At 44.2% G+C, this 20801-nt stretch overlaps 1 protein-coding gene across 2 annotated transcripts in view; it reads left to right on the top strand.

Annotated features, from left to right (window-relative positions):
• Positions 1–10889, top strand: part of AKAP1 (A-kinase anchoring protein 1) — a 40353-nt gene extending 29464 nt beyond the window's left edge. For both annotated transcript variants that reach the window (XM_053366467.1, XM_053366466.1), the window contains 9 exons: positions 970–1103; positions 2030–2156; positions 3382–3509; positions 4809–4986; positions 7188–7338; positions 7604–7671; positions 8993–9066; positions 9679–9744; positions 10500–10889. In XM_053366467.1, coding sequence (XP_053222442.1) covers positions 970–1103; positions 2030–2156; positions 3382–3509; positions 4809–4986; positions 7188–7338; positions 7604–7671; positions 8993–9066; positions 9679–9744; positions 10500–10562 — 989 coding nt within the window. In that variant the 3' untranslated portion in view covers positions 10563–10889. The remainder of the gene's footprint in view (positions 1–969; positions 1104–2029; positions 2157–3381; positions 3510–4808; positions 4987–7187; positions 7339–7603; positions 7672–8992; positions 9067–9678; positions 9745–10499) is intronic.
• The last annotated feature ends 9912 nt before the right edge of the window (positions 10890–20801 follow it).

The raw sequence follows: 20801 nt of genomic DNA, 5'->3' as shown, positions 1-20801 counted from the left end.
AGATTTACTAGAATTATCAAGGTGGGTTAGCGTGAACAGTCCTTAAACTCAAGATGACTTTAGAGGAGTTTTTTTTGAGAACCAACGCAAACCTCTCACAATATTGCCTTTCTCTTAGACACAAGGGGCAGCTAGCCTGCAGCCTTCTTCTATCTATTGTTGGCCACCGAACTCCCATCAGCCCCAGCTGATGGGATTTGTAGTCCACAAGCATCAGGAAGGCAGTAGGGTCGCATTATCTAAATGTGTGTAGAACTTCAGCCTTGGTTTCTAGTGTTTAATGCTGTATTGATGGCTGTGTTTGTTGAAGGCAATGAACACCCTGGCTCAGGCTGTTTTGGGATGGGGGTCTTCCCCTCCATGACTCTATGCCAAATCATTCCTCACCTGAGTTTCTTTCAGTAGCAAAGTGGAAAATTTGTAAGGGCCCTATGGGTTCTTGAACATTCACTTTCAGGAGCATGCATGTGGGAAGACGCAGGCTATACATAAGCTATACATTTAAAGCACATTCCACCCCCTGCAAAGAATCCTGGGAGCTGTAGCTTACCTCTCGCAGAGGGTTGTATCCAGTGCTAGCCCCACTCAAGAGTAGACCCATTGAAATTAATGGACATGGCTAACCTAGGCCCATAAATTTCATTGGGTTTATTCTGAGTAGGCCTTGTCTGCATACAACACAAGGAGACAATTCACATAGTGTGTGTGTGTGTGTGTGTGTGTGTGTGTGTGTGTGTGTGTGTGTGTTGTAGAGGGGAGAGCTGCTTTAAATGTATGGTGTGCCATGAATGGAAAGACCCCCTTTCCCTTAGCCTGCTTTGTAGAATAAGGAGGATCCTGTTTCAGAACTCCTGCTAGGTGTGTAGTTTCACCCCGGCTCTTAATACTTCCTCATATTTCAAACTTATTTATTTATGTATAAGATTCTGTAACGTGCCTCAGAGCTGCGGAACTTATCTCTCTTTGTAGGTTCGGATGTAAATAGCATGGATTCAGTGGACATTGGCTGTGCCCTCAGAAATAAGGACAGCTGCCAGAATTCAAAGACCGGAGCAGATTCTAATAAGACAGAGCTTGTTATCTGGGAGATAGAGGTACCAAAGGTAATGCCCCACATTTCTGGTGGAATCTGGCCTAACCAAAGTTTTGCTTCATACCTGAAAGTGTGTTGCCTATATTTACACATGGCTGTATCAATGCAGAATCATTCAGACGTAATGGAAACATATAAGACATGCCAAGCAGGAATTGTTGAATATATCTTCATATTAATCCTGTCTCCCTGAGGACTTGTGGATGAGCACGCGTGTTTAGACATGGAGGCGTCTGTGCAAGCAACTGGGATTTTGGGGGAGCTTTCAGGGCCCATAAGAGAGCAGGTTGGAGGAGAAATCCTGGAGACAGTTTTGCTCAAGGCGTTTAAAAAGAGAAGTAGATGGGTGGTAGTGAGGGGCTTCTTTGGGTGTCTCACTGCAGCCTGAAGAAGCTCATCCTGGAGGGGAGTGGCCTGGCTAGTGTAGAAGCTTGGAAGAGTAGCTGACTTGTTGTAAGAAGATGGTGCATGGAGCTAAGCATAAAGAGCATAAACACCAAAAGCAACTTGAGAGAGCAAATGCTTGTCAAAATAATAAAAAAGAGGATGAAAACGTAACCCCTCTTGGCACAGAGCCCCCAGCAAGTCATTTCTCCTGACTTCAGAACTCAGAAGGGATCTGATCTGATCTAGCTCAGCGTTGTTGACATGGACTTGGCAGCAGCTCTCCCAGCTGTCCCTGGAGATGCTGGAGAATGGACCTGGGACCAGAAAAGCTGATGCTCTGTCTGCTATGACTCTTCCTCAAACTCTTTTGAGATGGAGCTTCAGCCTGACAGGTGGTGCTCTCCAACGTCTGCTTGGAGACCTCCAGTGAGGGAGACCCCAAACAGGGCCCACTTCAAGAAGGTTTTCACAATGTTCAGCCAGGACCCACTGACTTCAGCTTCATTCTGTGTGCAGAACGTTCCTTCATGCTGTTTTTGTTCCCTGCAGCATTTAGTCGGACGGCTGATTGGGAAGCAGGGGAGGTACGTGAGCTTCTTGAAACAAACGTCCGGTGCCAAAATCTACATTTCCACACTACCTTACACCCAGGACTTCCAGATCTGCCATATAGAAGGTGAGTGGGTGGGATGGCAGATGGCTGAGCGAGTGGTTTGGCTGGGTCTCTAGCGGGGCGTCTAACCAAGAGGTTGTGTCTAGGGAGCTGCCTTTCCATGGGTCCCCTGTTGGAGGAAGTATGCCTCTGCACACCAGTTGCAGGTGGAATCCCGGGTGCGGAGAGGGCTGCTGCGCTCAGGTTCTGCTTGTGGGGCTTCCCTTGAGGACAGCTAGGAACATAGAAAGCTGCCTTTTGGGCCATCGGTCCACCTAGCTCAACATTGTCTACACTGACTAGCAATTGCTCTTTAGGATTACAGACAAGGATATCCTCCCAGGTGTCATGGCCTGGTTGGATGCAGAGGAATGGTGGGAGGAACCAGCTGGGGAACTCCCAAGGGAAGAAGGTTCAGGACTCAGGCAGTGGTGGTGGGACAACAATGAGTGGTCAGAGGGAGAAGACTGGGAGGAGGAGGTGTCGGAAGCTAATGAGGTACCAAGGCTCAGTGAGTGAGGAGAGTTGGTGACAGAGAGAAGTCAAGAGGCAGAAGCTGAAGCTGGTGAGTGGGATGAGGGAGGCCAAGAGGCAGAGATGAGTCAGGCTGCTGAAGAGTCACAGGTGTCTCCCTGTCCTGCTGCCACAAGCTCCCTTCCCACGTGGTCTCCCAGAACCAGAAGAGGCATGAAGCGGGAGGAGGAAAGACAAGCACGCAGGGGCAGTCTTGGGTCGTTGGAAAAAACCCTGGAGAGGAGGAGGAGGAGACATAGTCAGCTGTGGGGAGGCAGGGACCTTTAGTCTCATTGACTGGTCCAGGGGGGTAAGACCTACCAGGGATGAGTTCCTGTGTTCATTAGGCCTGACACTCCACCAGGTCTGTGCAGACCCTTTTCTTGCTAATAAGCAGTTAACTCCAGTGTCATAGAGCTCTACCACTGATCTATGGCCCTTCCCCACCTGGTGGGCAATTGTGAGAACAGAATGCTGAGCTAGATGGGCCTTTGGCCCAATGCACCAGGACTCCTCTTACACCCTTACATGTCACATGGTTGGTCCACCTAGCCTGGCAGAAGCTGTTCTGCTGTTATCTGTGCAGCCTTGAACAAGTCACTCTTGTTGTGGCGAGCATAGTTAATCACCCTGCCTCACAGAGATGCAGACAAGTTTGATCTCCTGCTTTGTCTCTGGAAACCTCCTAAGCATCTGCCTCTTTTTCTCTCCTTCACCCCCACCCGCCCCCCAAAAGGCTCTCAGCAAAACGTCGACAAAGCCCTGAGCCTGATTGGCAAGAAGTTCAAGGACCTGAGCCTCACCAATATCTATGCTCCACCACCTCCCCCGCTGCCAGTGCATTCTCTCCCCATGACCTCCTGGGTAAGCGCAGGGTCTGTGGGATATCTTTGGGGCATAATAATAATAATAATAATAATAATAATAATAATAATAATTTATTTGTATCCCGCCCTCCCTGGCCGAGGCCGGGCTCAGAGCAGCTAACATCATAAAAACAACACTATGCATAAAAACCGACATCAGTTAATTAAAATACATCTTAAAATTAATTCAGACAAGTTAAAATCGGGGCAGGTGGCAATTATCAGGGTGGAATTGAGAGTGGTTAATACTGGCTGGGGCCAACTGTTTCCACTGATCATACAAAGACCTGTGAGCGGGTTGGGGGCCTCCTTTGGGCTTGTTTTATACAAAGGAAAGTAAGTCAAACTGCATCCTGCTCAAAGGCCTGGCGGAACAGCTCCGTCTTGCAGGCCCTGTGGAAAGATAGATGGCAAATCCCTTAAAGAGCTGCATGAGACACCAGCTGTTGAAGGCGTCAGACTCACTGGTTGGTGGGCTGCAGCATCATGCGGGTCCCTTTTCGGCAGGTCTCTGTAGTTAAGACTCCTGGGCAGTGGCGTGCAGTGAATCTTTTTTGTAGTGGAACAATTAGGGCCAGAGGTGCCAGCTTGTGAGGGCGATGTCATGTGCACAAGCATTGCGCCTCCCTAAGCTGGGCAAAAGGTTCCCAGGTTTTGGGAAGGAGGCGCCAGACTTCTAACACTTCAGTGCTCTGATTTACCAGGAACATTTAGGGGACTAGCCTGGTGCCCCTTGTCCACTGACAAGGGTTCTCAAAATGTGTAATGTGTTCCCTCATATATAACAGGCTTTGTGTAGGTGTGGGTAGATCTGTACAGTTGCGTGGGGTTTTTTAAGGCACTTTAAAAATTTTATGTTTGGTTTGCAGTTGAAGGGCAGGAAAGGAAGATATTTGCCCCCTAGGGCAGGAATGGGGGACCCTCTCCCTGGTCACACACACAAACACACAGAAATTCTGAGGATGGAGGGGCTATCATGAGGGCCCCCTTTGCCGATCTCAGCACCTGAGAGAGCCTGTAGGAACGGGGGCGGTCTTTCTGATATTGGGGGCCTGAGTCATTTAGGGATTTAAACACTAACGTGAACACATTGAATTGGGTTTGGGAATGAATGGGCAACCAGCGCCGCTGTTTTAAAATGGGGTTTTACGTGAGACCTAAGTGGGAAAGCCAGCCATTAACATGGCGGCTGCATTGTGGAGCAACTGATGTTCCCTAGCCATCTTCAGGGGCGGTGCTCGTTGCAATAATCCAAGATGTTACCTGAGTGGAAAAACATGTTCTCTCTCTCTGACAGCTCATGCTTCCAGATGGGGTAACGGTGGAAGTGATCGTGGTCAACCAAATCAATGCGGGACACTTGTTTGTGCAGCAGCACACGCACCCCACTTACCATGTCCTCCGTAGTCTAGACCAACAGATGTACCTGTGCTATTCCCAGCCAGGTATTCCCACCATGCCGACACCGGTGGAGGGTGAGTGCTTCTCCTTTCGATGTCTCTGGGACGCCTTTGGTAGAATCTGCCTGACTTCCACCATCGCTGGCTCTTAGCACAAGCTGCTTGCATTGGATGTGGAAAGGGATCCCGCAAACACAGCTTTTCCCATGTAGATTCCCAGGCCTTTGATCAGCACAACATTGCTCTCCCCTTTGTCTTGCAGAATTTAAAAAAGCACCCAAGTTTGTTTTATTATTACTTATTTATATTCATTTTCCATATTACATCTATACAAATCATACCTTAGTCTTACACTTAGCGACTTACCTTCCATTTATCTTATTTCATATTCTTAGTTTGCTACATCTCCTTTTATTTTCTCCCCCGTTTATTGTTTTCCTTGTCTTTGTCTTGTCTGCTGCTGCCCATAGGCTTATCCCACTTGCCAGTTAACCTTAAGACCACTCTTCTTTAAATATTCTTCAAAATGCTCCCACTTGCCTCTTGTTTTCTTTCCATCTTAATTCCTCATTTTGGCTGTTAAGCTTGCTAACTAAAGCAACACAAGTTTAGTTCCTCCAGGCTGCTGCCGGTGTTGCATATACCGAACAAACAATTAACAGTCCTTAGGCTGGGAAATGCCTAAAATGTTCCTTGCCACAGCCCAGCTTGCTAAATCTCTCTATTCTAATCTCTCTGTCCTGACTCAGTTCTATTAGTTGAGCTGCTCTGATGTCAGAGGAGCAGGGTGCCAAGGGAGCAAACAGAAGTCTCTTTCTTTCTTTCTTTCTTTCTAAACTGAAATTACAGCCATAAGAAGCTGCTTTATATATTTCATTTAATTTTCCTTTTATTTGGTATACATTTTTCTATATTGCTATACACAAGGAGGTTTTCACCAACAAAATATACAACACACACATAATAATCTGATCCAATTCAGAAAGTTATCTTATAGAATCAGACCTGTGGTCTATTTAGCTCTATGTTGATAAGCAGCAGTTCTCCAGGATTTCAGGCAGAAGTCTCTTCCAGCCCTACATGGGAGATGCTAGGGATTGACTCTGGGACGTTCTGCATGCAAAGCACATGTTCTACACTGATGTTTCCCAAACTTGGGTCTCCAGATGTTTTTGGACTACAGTTCCCATCATGCCTGACCATTGGTCCCACTAGCTAGGGATGATGGGAGTTGTTGTCCAAGTTTGGGAAAACTTGCTCTACACCCTGAGCTAAGGCCCTTCCCAGAGTTCTAGAAGCCATTTCAGGTGAACTGAGCAGCATTTTGGATCACAAACAAGTCAGTCAGTTCTCTATAATATAGTCACCAGCCACTCAGAGATAAACCTGCCACTTATGGCCTATGATGGAATGAAGAATTGATAGTTGTTTTATTATTAAAGTGCCAGTGCTGTCAGAAGTGTATTCAGGCTGTCTCTTCAGGTGATGCAAACGTAGGAGAAAGTCAAACCAATGGCTAAGGTGCCAAGTTAATTTCAGTCTTCACTTTAGATTCTACCTTTAGCACCGAATAGCATGAGAGTCATTCTCCCAGTTTTCAGTTTGCTCCTAAAAGAGAGTAACAGCAACCTTATCTTTGAGTGCTTAAACTGTAAAGGTTCAAAGTGGGTGAGTGATTGCTGGGGAACATGATGAGGCTTTTGCACTGAACAGGAAGTTGGAAACTCTCAAAGACTTTTTGCATGAAAAAGAGAAATAATGACACTTAGATGCCATTATTGAAGATAATGCTTGTTTATAGAGAGTGGTGTTTTTGGGTGTTATATTGGAGTGGTTGAAGTGAATATTGTTTATATATAGTGGACAAATGAAGAATTGGAAGTTCTTTAGTTTCTGAACTCTTACTTTTCTTTCTCTCCCTTTTAATACATTTTCTATATCCTGTTTTGTTATTTCTTTCTCCTCCCCCCCCCCCTGTTCATATCTTATTTAGATTAATGTCTTAAGGTAAAGGTAAAGGGACCCCTGACCATTAGGTCCAGTCGTGGCCAACTCTGGGGTTGTGGCGCTCATCTCGCTTTATTGGCCAAGGGAGCGGGCGTACAGCTTCCGGGTCATGTCATTAATGTCTTAGTTTGGATTAAAAAAAAGATATCTGATATTAAGCCTTGTAGTTCTTTTTATAAACCCTAATATAGTTTATTCTCTATAAAAAAAGAAAAGCTGGTGTGTGATCTCACATTTGATCCTTTCTTTCCAACTCTTGTGCTTTGCAGTTGGTGTTGTCTGTGCTGCTCCAGGCATGGAAGGGGCCTGGTGGCGAGCGCAAGTAATTGGCTACTTCAAAGACACCACTGAAGTGGAGATCAGATACGTGGACTATGGTGGATACGAGAGAGTCAAGATTGACACACTCAGGCAGATCAGGTGAGCGGCCCAAGAACTGCCCTCAGAAATGGCAGATAGCGGGTGCCTGTCCCTTCCCATCATTAAAGAGAGGGAAAAGTTGTCCTGTAAAAATGGGGGTGAAGGTGTGATACACAGAGAAGGCGGCCCTTAGCTTTTCAACCTGTTCAGCACTCAAGTCCTCAAGCCACACACTTCTGTTGCTGCCCCTAACAAGCTGTGATAGTTTATTGGTTGAGTTCTTGTTTTCTGGCAATCTCTCACCTTGCTTTTTTTTTTTTTTAAGGTCTGACTTTGTAACACTACCTTTCCAAGGAGCAGAGGTCCTCTTGGACAACGTAGTGCCCCTTCCAGGTAATGTCAGTCATTGGTGGCAGATTTTTCCTTTTACCTTTAGGACTTGTATTTGTGCCTGTGTAAGTGGCACGGTTCGTGTCTAGGGGTGTGAGATGAGGCGGAGGGTTTTTGGGGAGGACCCACCATTCAAACTGCGTAAGAACTCTTTAACAGCAAAACAGCAGAGCCTACTCAGGCTCTACTTCCAGCTCATGTTGCATTCTTGCAGAGAGGGGGCTGTTTACGGAGGTTAAAGCCAGTAGGATTAGGCTGTCCCTTCAAAGTTAATCAGAGTCATGCCTTAGTAGTGTCTGTAATTGGGGACCCTCTTCAGTGAAACCATGGGAGAATATTCCCAAGTTCTCCCTGGCCCCTCTTGCATGACCTGAACTCTTCCTGTGAAAGGCCAGGGACTGGATAGTGGCTGTTTTCAAACATAACTTGGTCTCTTCCATCATGCTGGGTTACTGCATGTACAGCTGCAGTAGCAGACCAGTTTTGCAAAAACAAAGGGGTGGGTGGAATGGCGCAGTCAAAGGTAGACTGCACCTTTTGCTGGGGGAGCACTACTCCTTCCATTTTGTGGAGAATTACCATATCTAAATATTTATACACTGCTGTTTCATTGTGGTTTTTTCCATGCACCAACATGGTTTATGGAGGTTGTACAATAGAAGCCACGTAAAAAAAGTTGAAGTTGCAAATTGTCCACTAACTGTTACAGAAAGTTGTTTTCTTAATGGCCTGCATAACTTTGCTGGCATAGAAGTTTTCAGTTTTCATTTAAAAGTTACACCAGATTGTGTTCTGCTGTTTGTGGGGCTGTGTGTGTGAGCACAAAGGCAAGAGGTAGGCAGATCAAACTTGGCAATTCCCTGATGGGTTTGTGTGAAAACCAAAGTTCTTTGAAATCACATTAAGACAGGCCCACCAACCAAAATAGCGTCTCAGGCAGGCAGGTGTAATGTTAAGAATCAAGGAACAGGATGCCTCTTGACCATACAGTCAAGCCAGTAATTTTTTTATTTCCTTCTTATTACCAAAATTTAGATACTATATGTCCCGCATGTTAAGGTCTCTGAAGGAAGAATTAAAGTACATGTTAATGATAGGAGTCCAGTGATGGAAGTGGGGGTGATATTGTTTGGGGGAGGGGTTGTCCTCCTTCACCCCAAAGTGGCACCTCCCATGCCGTGCTTTCATATTACATCACTGATGTGCTAGCTTTCTCCATGCAAGCAGGATCTCTTGTGTGTGTTGGAGCAGCTTTCAGATATACAGGAAAATGGTGCTACCTTAAGAGTAACACTCCTTCCTTCCTTTCCTTCTTTCCTGAAAGATGACGATCACTTTTCATCTGAGGCGGACACAGCTGTTAGTGAAATGACCAGAGGTACACCTTTGCTTGCACAGGTATGTGTCATGGCTGTGAGCTTTTATTGTTTAGTGCTGCCTTTTGTTGTGAGAAGCTTGACACAAGGCTCTAGTCCTACCTGGGAGCCATCCCCTTGGAATTTAGTGGGGCTTACTTCTGAGTAGCACTAAAAATCATGGCAGCAAGGATTGTTTCTTAAAACAAGGTTAGACACTTTTCAGCTTAGTTAGGCTAAGTACTTACGCAGCTGCAATGCCTTACTCTCCTCATCTTTGCCAAGAAAACCAGAACAACTTGGCTCTGCCCATGTGACCTTATCGGTCCTACTTGTATGACCTCCTCGGCTACAGCCACCCCACCAGGGGCTGCCAGCCACTGCTGCTCATGCTCCATTCGGAGCCACAGAATAGTGTTTGAAGACAAAAAGCACACTTGACGTGTAATACATTCGCCATTCCGAGCCAGGCAGATTTGTATACTGGGCCAGGTAATTGCAGATTTTGGTGACATTGCTAGTGTAAAACTGGAAATATCACTTCCGCTGTCTTTAGGCATGTTGCAACGTACCGGAATATGTCTGGAGGATAATTGTGCACTCTGCTGCTACTTCTGCTCTCTTGCTAGGCATTAATAGACATCTCTGATTCCAGGTGACAAATTATGACAGTGCAACGGGCTTGCCCTTAATACAGCTGTGGAGCATGATGGGAGAAGAGGTATTTATGCTACTAAATAGAGCACCGGGACAGGATCTTTGATGTATAAATGGGCCCAGGAATTAAAACTACTCCAGCATAGCCAACATGGTGCCCTCCCGATGTTTCTCATCAGCCCCAGTCAGCGTAACCTGTGATTGGGGATGGTGGAGATTTCAGCTGAGCAACGTATTGAGGGCACCATGTTGGGTATCCCTACTCAAATCCAATGCATTGCCATTTCATAGGCTAGGCGCAGGCATCCCCAAACTCGGCCCTCCACTGGTCCTGTTAGGTAGGGATGATGGAAGTTGTAGGCCAAAAACATCTGGAGGGCCAAGTTTGGGGGTGCCTGGGCTAGGGGATCAGAATAAAGGATGGATATTTCAGTAAACCTGCATGTGAACACGCCTTGTATTCAGAATGCTATGGCTAGCAGGCCAGCGCTAACCATGCCATGAAATGGGCCCATTGATGTTAATGGAGAGGATTAACTTCGAGTTGTTAAATTTCACTGGGTGTACTCTGAGTTGGCTACAACCCTATGTTTTTCAGTTTCTTTGTTAACTTGTGGGGCTGGGGGGGGGAAACGAACCTGTAGGTCCCTCCAGATGTTGCTGGACTCAACTCCCATCGTCCCAGACCACTGGCCATGCAGGCCTGGGGCTGATGGGAGTTGGAGTCCAGCAATGCCTGGCAGGCCTCGCAGGCTGCTTATCTCTGCCTTAGCACAGTACAGCAGAACTTCTAACACCTTTCATTTTCTCCTTTTCCAGTTGGTGTCTATAAACCGAACCTTGGTGGAAAGAGGGTTTGCGCAGTGGATCGAAAGCTACTAGGAGAGTTCTTGGCTGTCTTCTTGACTAATCTTTCCTCTCCCCATCCCTACCTTATCCCTTCCCCACACTCTTTTTTTGGCACTGTTTCGGAATTGGGTTTGGCAATCTTTCCTCCTCCCTGCCCCAGCATATGTCACTTCCGCTTTAAGTCTGTTTTGATGTATTCATCCGACGGACACAGTTTATTTATCATACCTCATTTTGCAGAAAAGCAAGGAGTTGAACCATAAGCCATAAAAATACTGCAGCTTTAAAACGCAGCTCTTTATTCTGCCCCCCTCTACCCCACCCTGATCTGGGTCCAAAAGCGAAATTTAAACAAAACTTTAATGAAGGGGGGAAAGAAATGTCTGGGGAGGGTTGTATAACACTTGTCCTCAGAGGATTTAAGATGTGTGTTAAACACAACCCAGTTTTCTAAACTGGCTGCCTTAACATGAAGGCGACTATGTGGAAGTAAAATTGTTTTCAGACCTAGCCCCCTCACAGACACAAAAAGAGGAAAAAAACCCTGTGGTGATTGATCTGAATTTTGGGCGCATGACATCCAAACAGCAAAAGCAAGTCTTCTTCAGCTGTGCTTTGGGAGGCTGAAGGACTGAATGAACAGATAGCGCTCATTAACAGTATATTGTTGACTTTTAAAATTACAGCTGTTTTCGCAAGAGATGGAAAACACTGCTTTGTAGGCCTCCTTAAAAATCATGTGATTAAGTGAACCACTACAGCTGCAGCTGTCTTAAATCCCTAGATCATGTTTAACAACAACAAAATTGATTGCCAAGCCTGATTGTAATTCATAACTGTTTTTCTAGATGTGCAAAAACCTATGTAAATATATATAAAAAATCATTGTAATATTTTGTACAAGAGAAAAAAAAATACTGGAGAACTAAAAAGGGAACTTCAAAGAAAATCAGTTTTTTTTCCTTTTTTGCCACACCAAAATGTCCTCTGTAGGTAGAAAACGGTTTGGGGCGTGTTGTTGTTGGCAGCTAAGCATTAGAAGGTCTGAGGAGGATCCTTCACAGGCTCTTGTGTACAGGATGGCTTTTCTCTAGCTTGCTGTATGGTAGGAACAGTAATCAATGGACTCTGCTACTTTTTGCTGTACAGATCTGACGTAAAGGGGGGGGGAAGTTAACATTTGGAATTAATATTGCAGTGGTGTGTCTCAATTTATTTCTTTTGCTCCTTTTTAGATTGGTTTCAAATGTGGATTTAAAAAAAAATCAAGTAATTTAAGCTAATTTAATACTATTAAAATATAAATGAATCTAAACATGGCCATTGAGTTGGGAGTTATTACTGGTGGGGGAAGATGCTTGGGACTACTTTTTGTATTTAGACCACCAACTACAGTTTTTCAGATTTGCCTTCTCATATAAAATATCCGGCACAATTCCTGTTCCTAAGATATTGTAGGACACCTTGTATGTGAAAACAAGTTGATAACTTTCAACAATTAAATGCCTCCAAATGCAAGGAACTTGTATTGAATTGTTTTGGTAAGACGCTTGCCTATCTCTTCAAAGACTTGAGTCTGTATTCAAATGGTCACATTAGAAGCTGATTTTGGGCAGCTTCAGAGCTCCTCTAGGATGGGAGTAGGGAACATGTAGTCCTTCAGATGTTGCTCATCATCTAACCATTGGCCATGCTTGAGTTCAGCGACATTTGAAGGACTACAAGTTCCCCATCCCTGCTGTAGAAAGCTGTGTGTAATTATCTAGAAAAATGAGTGTTGGGTGTAGCTGCCTTTTGCAGGATCCAATCCATGTGGGCTTTAGGATTTGCTTTCTTTCTTAATAAAAGTTTAAGTGTGTCCAAGGGAAGCTTAGCTGCTAAATTTGCTTAAATTTGTTCAGAAGATCTAGAATACATTACCACCGTCACCCCTTGAATTATAACATACTTTTTTGTTGTTGTTAAGCACCTGGGAAATAGTTCTAATATGCCTTCTTTTCCACACTTCCTTCTGCTCTGGATACAAATGGTATGAAAATGGGGATGCAAAAACAAAACAGTCCTGGGCTTTTTTCTTAGAATCATTAAATTTCAAGCCTTCATGAATGCAAAAGTACTCCGGCAGGCAAATGGACAAGTAACATTTTCGACTGGTTGTGGGTGCGTCTTCAATGCCTCAGTATATTAAAACTGGGATAAAAATATACAAAATAAAGAGCATGGAAACTCCCATAAAACTACACGGATTCAAAAATCTTCGATGCCGCTCTCTTCCCACCTGTTACCAGCAATGTGTTTTAAAGCCTGTTTGCAATTTTGATACAAGGTCAAGCATCAAAACTTCAGCTGTACAGAGTTCCTTGATCATTGAGAGAGCACTGTTGACAAGCGTTCGGATTTCTGCTTATAAAATCTTGTTGCTAAAAACATGCTTCGTGTCAGCTGGTCTGTTGCGATTTCTTCACAATGTCTGGTTGTTGCAGTGGGCGGATGTTATAAGAACTACTGGCCCAACTCATGTTGCCTGGAGCCTACAGTATTACGGTTCGCCTTTTCAGAGTGGAATAATGGGATGTTCATAAACCTCACAATACATGACTGACGGATTGTGTTTATCCTGCTAGAGGCCACACAGGCCTGGTCAGTCAGATACACATCACCCAGACCACACTGTGACAAGGAGAGAGAGTGGTTGCATTGATGCGCCGGATGCAGGGAAGCAAATTACCCTGTCTAGTAGACAGGTGGTGATATTGCTAGATTCCAGCACCCATCATCCCTTACTGCTGGGCATTGGATTCTAGTAACATTGGGAGAGCTACAGATTGACCAATCTTGTTGTAAAGTCTCTTCCTTTCTAACAGGGATGGGGAAACACGATAGACTTCAGTTGCTATCAGCCTTAGGTAGCTCAGCCAACTGGCAGGGCTGATGGGTATTGAAGTCCAACAACAACTTGAAGACCACACAGGTTACCCCTCCCAGCTTTGAAGGTGTGAAATTAGCAATATACTTGGCGGTTAAGAAGTGCATTGCAGCCATGGTTACAAGGCATGCAGAATGTGGTACCCAGAGAGGGATATGTGAATGCATGTTCATCTCACTAAAGTAGCTTCCTGCTTCTCCATCTTGCTTGGTGTTAGCAACTTGCTGGCACCAGTTCTGCAGTGTCTTCCCTATCACTTTGCTTCCCTGATTCTAGAGTTGCCAGGCACCGAACTTTTTTTGCACTTTAAAAATGAGAACAGATCACCCATGTTTTCTAGTGTCTCCACCCCACCCAAATGGCTGCAGGCCTAAAATGATAATTCTTAGGAATCAGACCCCTGTGCACACTAATCTGGGAGTAAGCTCAGCTGAACATGAGTGGTATTTCTGCATCTAGAACATGCAAGAATCTGGCCAGATTAAGATTGGTTGAAGCCTTGGAGATTACTAAATTGAGCTGGAGGAACAGAAAATTGGCATTGTAAATTACTTATAAGTAATTTACCCTTAATGGGAAATAAGGGTAAAGAATATGTTATTTATAATATGATAGAAAATAGAGAAAGATGGAAAGGATTTGCTGAAACAAGTACTAGAAGTGGGATACGAAAAGGGAGGTGTGAGGAAGTCGAGGAAATAATGGAATGAAGGACAGAGTATGGAAAAGGAGGGATGTTTTTAAATTGTTTTTGTTTTGCTTTCTTTATGTGTCTAGTTTAATGGGTTTAGGTTGGGTTTGTATTGTTTATATATTGTATTGTTTTTGCTTTTCTTCTGTTTTATTTTCTTTTTTCTTTTCTCTTTTTTGTCTTTTTCTCTTTTTCTTCTACTTTTTTGTAACTTTTAAAAGTAATATTATCTTAAAAAAAAAAAAAGAAAATTGGCATTGTATCCAACTCTGGCCCCAGCAGCACTATACATTTAAAGCAGTATCATACCACTTGAAACAGTCATGGCTTCCTGCAAAGAATCCTGGGAACTTGTTAAGGGTGCTGAGATTTGTTAGGAGGCCCCTATTCACCTCAAAAGAGCTTACAGTTCCCAAAGTTTTTCAGGAAGAGGGATTTATTGTTAAACTACTCAAGACCTGAAATTCTGAGAGGCAAATAAGGGACTTTTAGCAATTCTGCACCCTTAAGAAACTATACTTCCTAGGATTCTTTGGGGGAAGAAGTCATGACACTTCAAAGTAGTATAAATGTGTGGTTCAGATGAGGGTCTTAAGTTCTATGCAGAATGGACCCATTGAAATTGATAGGCCTGAGTTGGTCGTGTCCATTAATTTAAATGAGTCTACACTCTGGGTAGGGATGCGGGTGGCGTTGTGGGTAAAACCTCAGCGCCTAGGACTTGCCGATCGTCAGGTCGGCGGTTCGAATCCCCGCGGCGGGGTGCGCTCTCGTTGCTCGGTCCCAGCGCCTGCCAACCTAGCAGTTAAAAAGCACCCTCGGGTGCAAGTAGATAAATAGGGACCGCTTACTAGCGGGAAGGTAAATGGCGTTTCCGTGTGCGGCTCTGGCTCGCCAGAGCAGCGATGTCACGCTGGCCACGTGACCCGGAAGTGTCTTCGGACAGTGCTGGCCCCCAGTCTCTTAAGCGAGATGGGCGCACAACCCCAGAGTCGGACATGACTGGCCCGTACGGGCAGGGGTACCTTTACCTTTACACTCTGGGTAGGGCTAACAGCTACATCCCATGGTCCTTTGCAGTGCAAAGATTCTGGTTAAAGGAACCAACATTGGATGCCTATGATATGAGGACGTGTCTCCACAACATCCATGTAAGGTAGGTTAGGATGAGAGCCAGTGACTGGCCTAAGGTGGGAAGCGAGGAAAAGTGAGCTGCGTGAGTTTAAAATGTGAAACTGCACAGGCTCAGAATATTTGCTTCATCTTAAGGTTGGCAAGAATGATGTTTGTTTGTGTTTTCCTGCCAGTTGTGAAATGCCAGCCTCCATCGGCCCTGTATGTATGTATGTGTGTGTGGGGGGGGGGAGGAACACTTGTCCCCCACCCCCAAAAGCGCACTCTCAGCAGCTCTCAATCAAAAGTCCAGCCATTTTGAACTCTGCGCTTTATGGTTTTATGCTGCATTTGGAGGTTTATTTTGTGGCCTCATAGCGCCGAGGTGTTGCCTTCAAATCCAGCCCTTCTGATGCCACTTGATTTACTAAAATGCTTATTCTGATGTATGGAAATCAGGGAATTGAAGTTCCCGTTAGCAAGGACCCTAGAAATATGGCTTCCAAACTTCTTAGCAAGGGAATAACAGGCTTCTGGTTCCAAAAAGGAAAAAAAACCAACTCCTGGACCTAGAAACTCCTGAAAAAAGGAGGCCTGACTTGTCCAGTGTTCAGTACTGGCCCAATCCATGCTGTTCTTTAAAAAAACCTATCTCACCACTTTTAACAGCCAAGGTTTCCCCCAAATGATCCTAAGAACTGGATTTTTTAAAGGGTGCTGAGAGATGCAGGGTAACCCCTATTTTCACTCACAGAGTGGTTTGACAATAAATCCCTCTTCCCAGTGAAATCTGGGAATTGCAGCATGTGTGTGTGTGACAGCACTCACTGGTACAGAGTACCAGCACACCTTTCTTGTTTTGCTGCCTGTGGCAGCCATTTTGTACTCGGCACTTGAGTACTGGCGCCTCCTTTTTATATATATACCCAAAAACGCATTGCTCTTGACAACACTCAGCGCTCTTAGCAGACTACAGGTTCCCAGAATCCTTTGTGGAAAGGCATGGCAAAAGTGCATTGAACGTAAAGGGTGCAAATATGGCCAGCGTTTCCGTTCGACACCCTATATAGAGAGAGGGAACAAATCAAGTTTACATTTGCCTAAAGCCCTAAATAATACCCTGACCCAGGCAGCATACGCTACCTTCCACAACTTAAGTTTGGATTTTCGCCCCCTCATGGGCCTGAGCTTGCCTGTAGCTGCCTAGTTTCTGGTTCCTCCTTCCACCTCCATCCTTCCAGTTACCAATGACGCTCTGGCTCTCAGCCATCCTCCATTCCCAGCCCAAGCTGAGGAGATGATCGGCCCATCAGCCTTCAAACAGCCATCTTTTCCTGCTCTACTTTAGAGGCCAGCCAAGGCAGCAGGTAAGCAAGGCCGAGAGGGGGGAACAAGATGGTTGTGTTCAAGCTGGAAGGATCAAACTACTGGAGAGTTTCAGGCCAGAGAGGAGCCAGAGGAGAGTGTGGGATGAGGCCATTTTGGCTGAGTTGTCATGTAGCTCCTGCTACAGAGCAAACCTCCACAGGGTTAGGCCCTTCTATACCCAGAAGGGTTGCTGTGTCCTGCAGGAGAGTTTCTCCTTCAACAATTTCAGAAGCCATCATTATAAGAATTCGAAGGTCTCAGATATAGAATAAAGGTCCATAATGTACAAGGCAAACACACATGCATAAGTAAGTAAGTAAGTAAGTAAGTAAGTAAGTAAGTAAGTAAGTAAGTATATAAGCCATGGGTTTGAAATAGTGCAGGAGAGCATTCCTGAAGCCATTTTGGACTCTCCCAAATTTACCTCAAATATTTCTCTGCAAGGAGGAAGGAAATGGGAAAAGCTTTCCGATGGCCTTTGGAGGGTAGGGGGTTACACCTCCCTTTTTGAATGCAGTTTGGCAAGTATCTGTTAAGCTGAGCAAACTATCAATATGTGAGAGAGATTCAGGAACTAAAGGCTCAAAGGAATAGCCAGGCTACCCAGAAAATGCAATCAAGTAGGGCATTATCAGGTATCCTGGCAGACAGGAGAGAAGCAACACTCTCAATTTTCTGCTGGAGATATTTTGGGGGGTGGTTTTGGGCTACAAGGTGGACAGTATTCAAAGTCTTTATAGGGTCTTGAGCACCATTGTTCTGGGTCTCTCCTACCTCCTTGCAAGGATGGGGGGGGGACTCTGTTGCAACAGAAAAAAAGATCTGCCTTGCTTCCTATGGATCTTGCCTCCATTCACTCATATCTGATCATGGACTTAGGGGACTCAGTCCCTTGGGGAGTTGGGCATCAAAAGCCAACCCCCATATTTTTTCTGTAACACCTACTCTGCAGTAACATCAGCGTGGCTGCCGCCATTTTATGTAACAGCATTCCTATCAAGATATGACCCATGCCAACTTTCTGCACTTTCCGTTAACAATTGAATACGTTTTTGTGTGTGACAATCTTTCCCAGTGGGATGAATGGGCCTCTGCCATGGGTGGCTAGTTATATGTACTGTGTGGTTTTTAAAATACATTTGCTATTGTTTCCTGTAGTGTTTTTAACTTTCTTTTAGCTGCTTTTATTATGTTTCGTACATTGCCTTGAAATATATATGTGGAAGGCAATTAATAGAGGGGAGGGGCAGGCATCTGCCATGGGTCCATTGATAATAGCTCCTTGGATCTGTTCTTCTCCACCCATTGCACCTTGCAGACAAAAGATGAAATCTCATTCGTTTACCAAATCTCTCCAGAAATCTGAATGTAAGGCTGTTTCCCTTTAACTAGGATGCATGGTAATTCCCTGCAGTTGCAGCTAACTCCAGCTGCTTTCTATCAGAGTCCCTACCAGCAGCCTCTGTGGAATTGGGGCCCTGATTCTGCACCCAAGTAAGTAAGAAACACAGGGTACTCTAGGGCTCATTTGCAGCCCTTGTGGGGTTTGGGGGAGCGTGGTTGTTTGATGGAAAAAGCATTAGCCAAGTGAGGGAGTGGAGGAAGCAAAAAACAAGACGTTTGAAGTTCCTGTGAAAGGGTGCACAGTTCTGACTCCCATTGATATGGCTCAGCTGGATACCTGTCAGTAGATGGCGATGCAGCACAAGCTACCAAATACTAGTCCCATGCGTTTTAGTCTGAGATAACTGAGAGTAGCAGTGGGCTGCTATTTCACCCTGTGGCTGTTTCTCCACCTTTCCCCACTCCAAGGTGCTTCGTTAGACTCCTGAGAAAGTTTGCTGCTTAAACCTGTAACACTTCTAATTTGAAAACAGCATGGCAAGCAATACTAGAGAATTATGAAACATGCTTTTTTTGTATTAGCTGATCAAAATAAAAGGGGTTCTAGATATTTTTAAGTTTATTTATTTAAAAACATTTTTAAACCACTTACCATTATTATTTTAACCTCTAAGTAGTATGCAAAAATACAACAGCACCAAAACAATAAAAAAAATTCCTTCCAGTAGCACTTAGAGACCAACTAAGTTTGTTATTGGTATGAGCTTTCATGTGCATGCACACTTCTTCAGATACCAAAACAATAAGACAGCATTATTAAAAAAGGGAATTCAGTAACAAGAAGATCCAACTTTACGGTTCAGGGAAAGCCTGACTTTAGTATGATGTATGATGTGCAAGACATTTGAAGCAGCTAACAGTTGCTGCTTCATGTGTGGAAGTAACAGGGCATTCCACAGTTTGTGGGCAAAGGCAGAAAACACCTGTTTTCAGGTTATAATCTACAGGGTGATAATCTATAGGGTGTGGTGTCACAAGTAAAATTTCCCCAGATGATCTAAGTGATTTTATAGGTCTATATAGGGGCAGGTGGTCTTTTGGGTAACTTGGTACCAAGGTCTTCAGGTGTTATATATGAGTAACAAGACCATGCAAATGGTCTGTTAGCTGACTGATAGGCAGTGTTATTTGTACTTGCACCATCCTCTCCATTCTGTTCCTTATTTGGGACCCAAATTCTTATTCTTTCCCGCATCTATGGCTATAGCTTCCACTTTTCTAATGATGATCATTTACATGTCTATTCGTTTTATGCACTGTTTTGGGAGTCATACAATACTTTTTAAAGTGTTGGCCTAGCTGAAGGTGATTTGTTCTTGGCTTCAGGTAGCAAAATGTTTTGGGCAGGCACTGTCTTCTGTCTAGGGTTGCGCATCTATCTATATTTGCAACTTCACAGACAAGATCGAATGAAACTACAGTGGTACCTTGGTTTAAGAACAGCTTAGTTTATGAACAACTTGGATTAAGAACGCTGCAAACCCAGAAGTAGGTGTTTTGGTTTGTGAACTTTGCCTTGGAAGCAGAACATGTTTTGCTTCCTGTTGAGTGTGTTCCATTTGTAAATTGAGTCCCCCACTGCTATGGGAAAGCATGCCTTGGTTTAAGAACAGACTTCCAGAACGTATTAAGTTCATAAACCAAGGTACCACTGTGTGCTGTTAATTCCCTTTTTTTAAAGCATCACTTGTGTTTATTCTTTTTATATAGTAGCCACAGGCAAATGTACCTTTTAGCTCCTCTCCCCTGCCCAATGATCTAAGTTTCCTTTGGGGATGAGCTGTAGTATCTGCTTTGCATGCAGAAGGTCCCAGGTTCAATCGCGGCTTCTCCAGATAGGGCTGGCAGAGACCTCTTGTCTACAACCCTAGAGAGCTGCTGCCAGTCAGTGCAGATTACACTAACATAGATGGATCAAAGGCACATGTGCCTGTGCTTAAAGAAAATAAAAACGGGAATTGTTCAAAACGGTCTGGCTTTCTCCCAGACTACTATATCAGATAGCAGTCTGGTTTGAATGTAATGCTAACCTGTAGTTTTAACTTTGCAAGAATCAGCTTGTTCAAACTTCTGGCTCACGTGCTTTTTTGCCTGCTGCCCCAGTTCTGCTGCGGCCATGAGGAGATTAGGAGTATCCACTTCCTGGTTTAAAATAACCGGAATTTCTCATTGCATTTGTACTGGGAACGTGGACTACTTTTAAACAATGATTTGTTGAAACAAGACAGGATCACAGTGAATGCTTTGCTCCTCACTTGTTTCAGTTGCGTGTAAGACTGCTCAAGAAATCTGGTATATATAAAGCTTGACGTGCATTTTTTCTTACACAGTTGAAAAATATATATAGATTCATTCTAGGAGTTTGTTTTACAAAATAAAAAGATTCAGGAAAGTATTTTCTGTTGCAATAAAGGAAGAGAGTGCAATTTGTATATATAACCTGTATTGCAACTTATTTTTATAATAGGCAATTTGCTTTTGTCCAATTCTAGTGCTATTCAGAGAGTAATGGACATGAATAACCTCATTCTAGCCATTTTAGTAGGTCTCCTCTGAGGAAAAGTCAGTTGGATATAATTCTCTATGGGGCAAAGTGTCAAAGTTTTGTTTGCTACTAAACTAAAGGCCAGTTTCCTTAAAAGGAAACAAGATGGGTTCAGATACTTTGCTTTACTTCAGAAATTTTTAACGCTGTTTCTGATTCATTTTTTCCTGAGACCTGTGTGTATAGGGTGGTATACAAATTTAATAAATAATAATAATTTTAGAG

Source organism: Podarcis raffonei, chromosome 15 (genome assembly GCF_027172205.1).
Source record: "Podarcis raffonei isolate rPodRaf1 chromosome 15, rPodRaf1.pri, whole genome shotgun sequence".
Lineage (NCBI taxonomy): Eukaryota > Metazoa > Chordata > Lepidosauria > Squamata > Lacertidae > Podarcis > Podarcis raffonei.
This window is presented reverse-complemented; position numbering and strand designations above follow the sequence as displayed.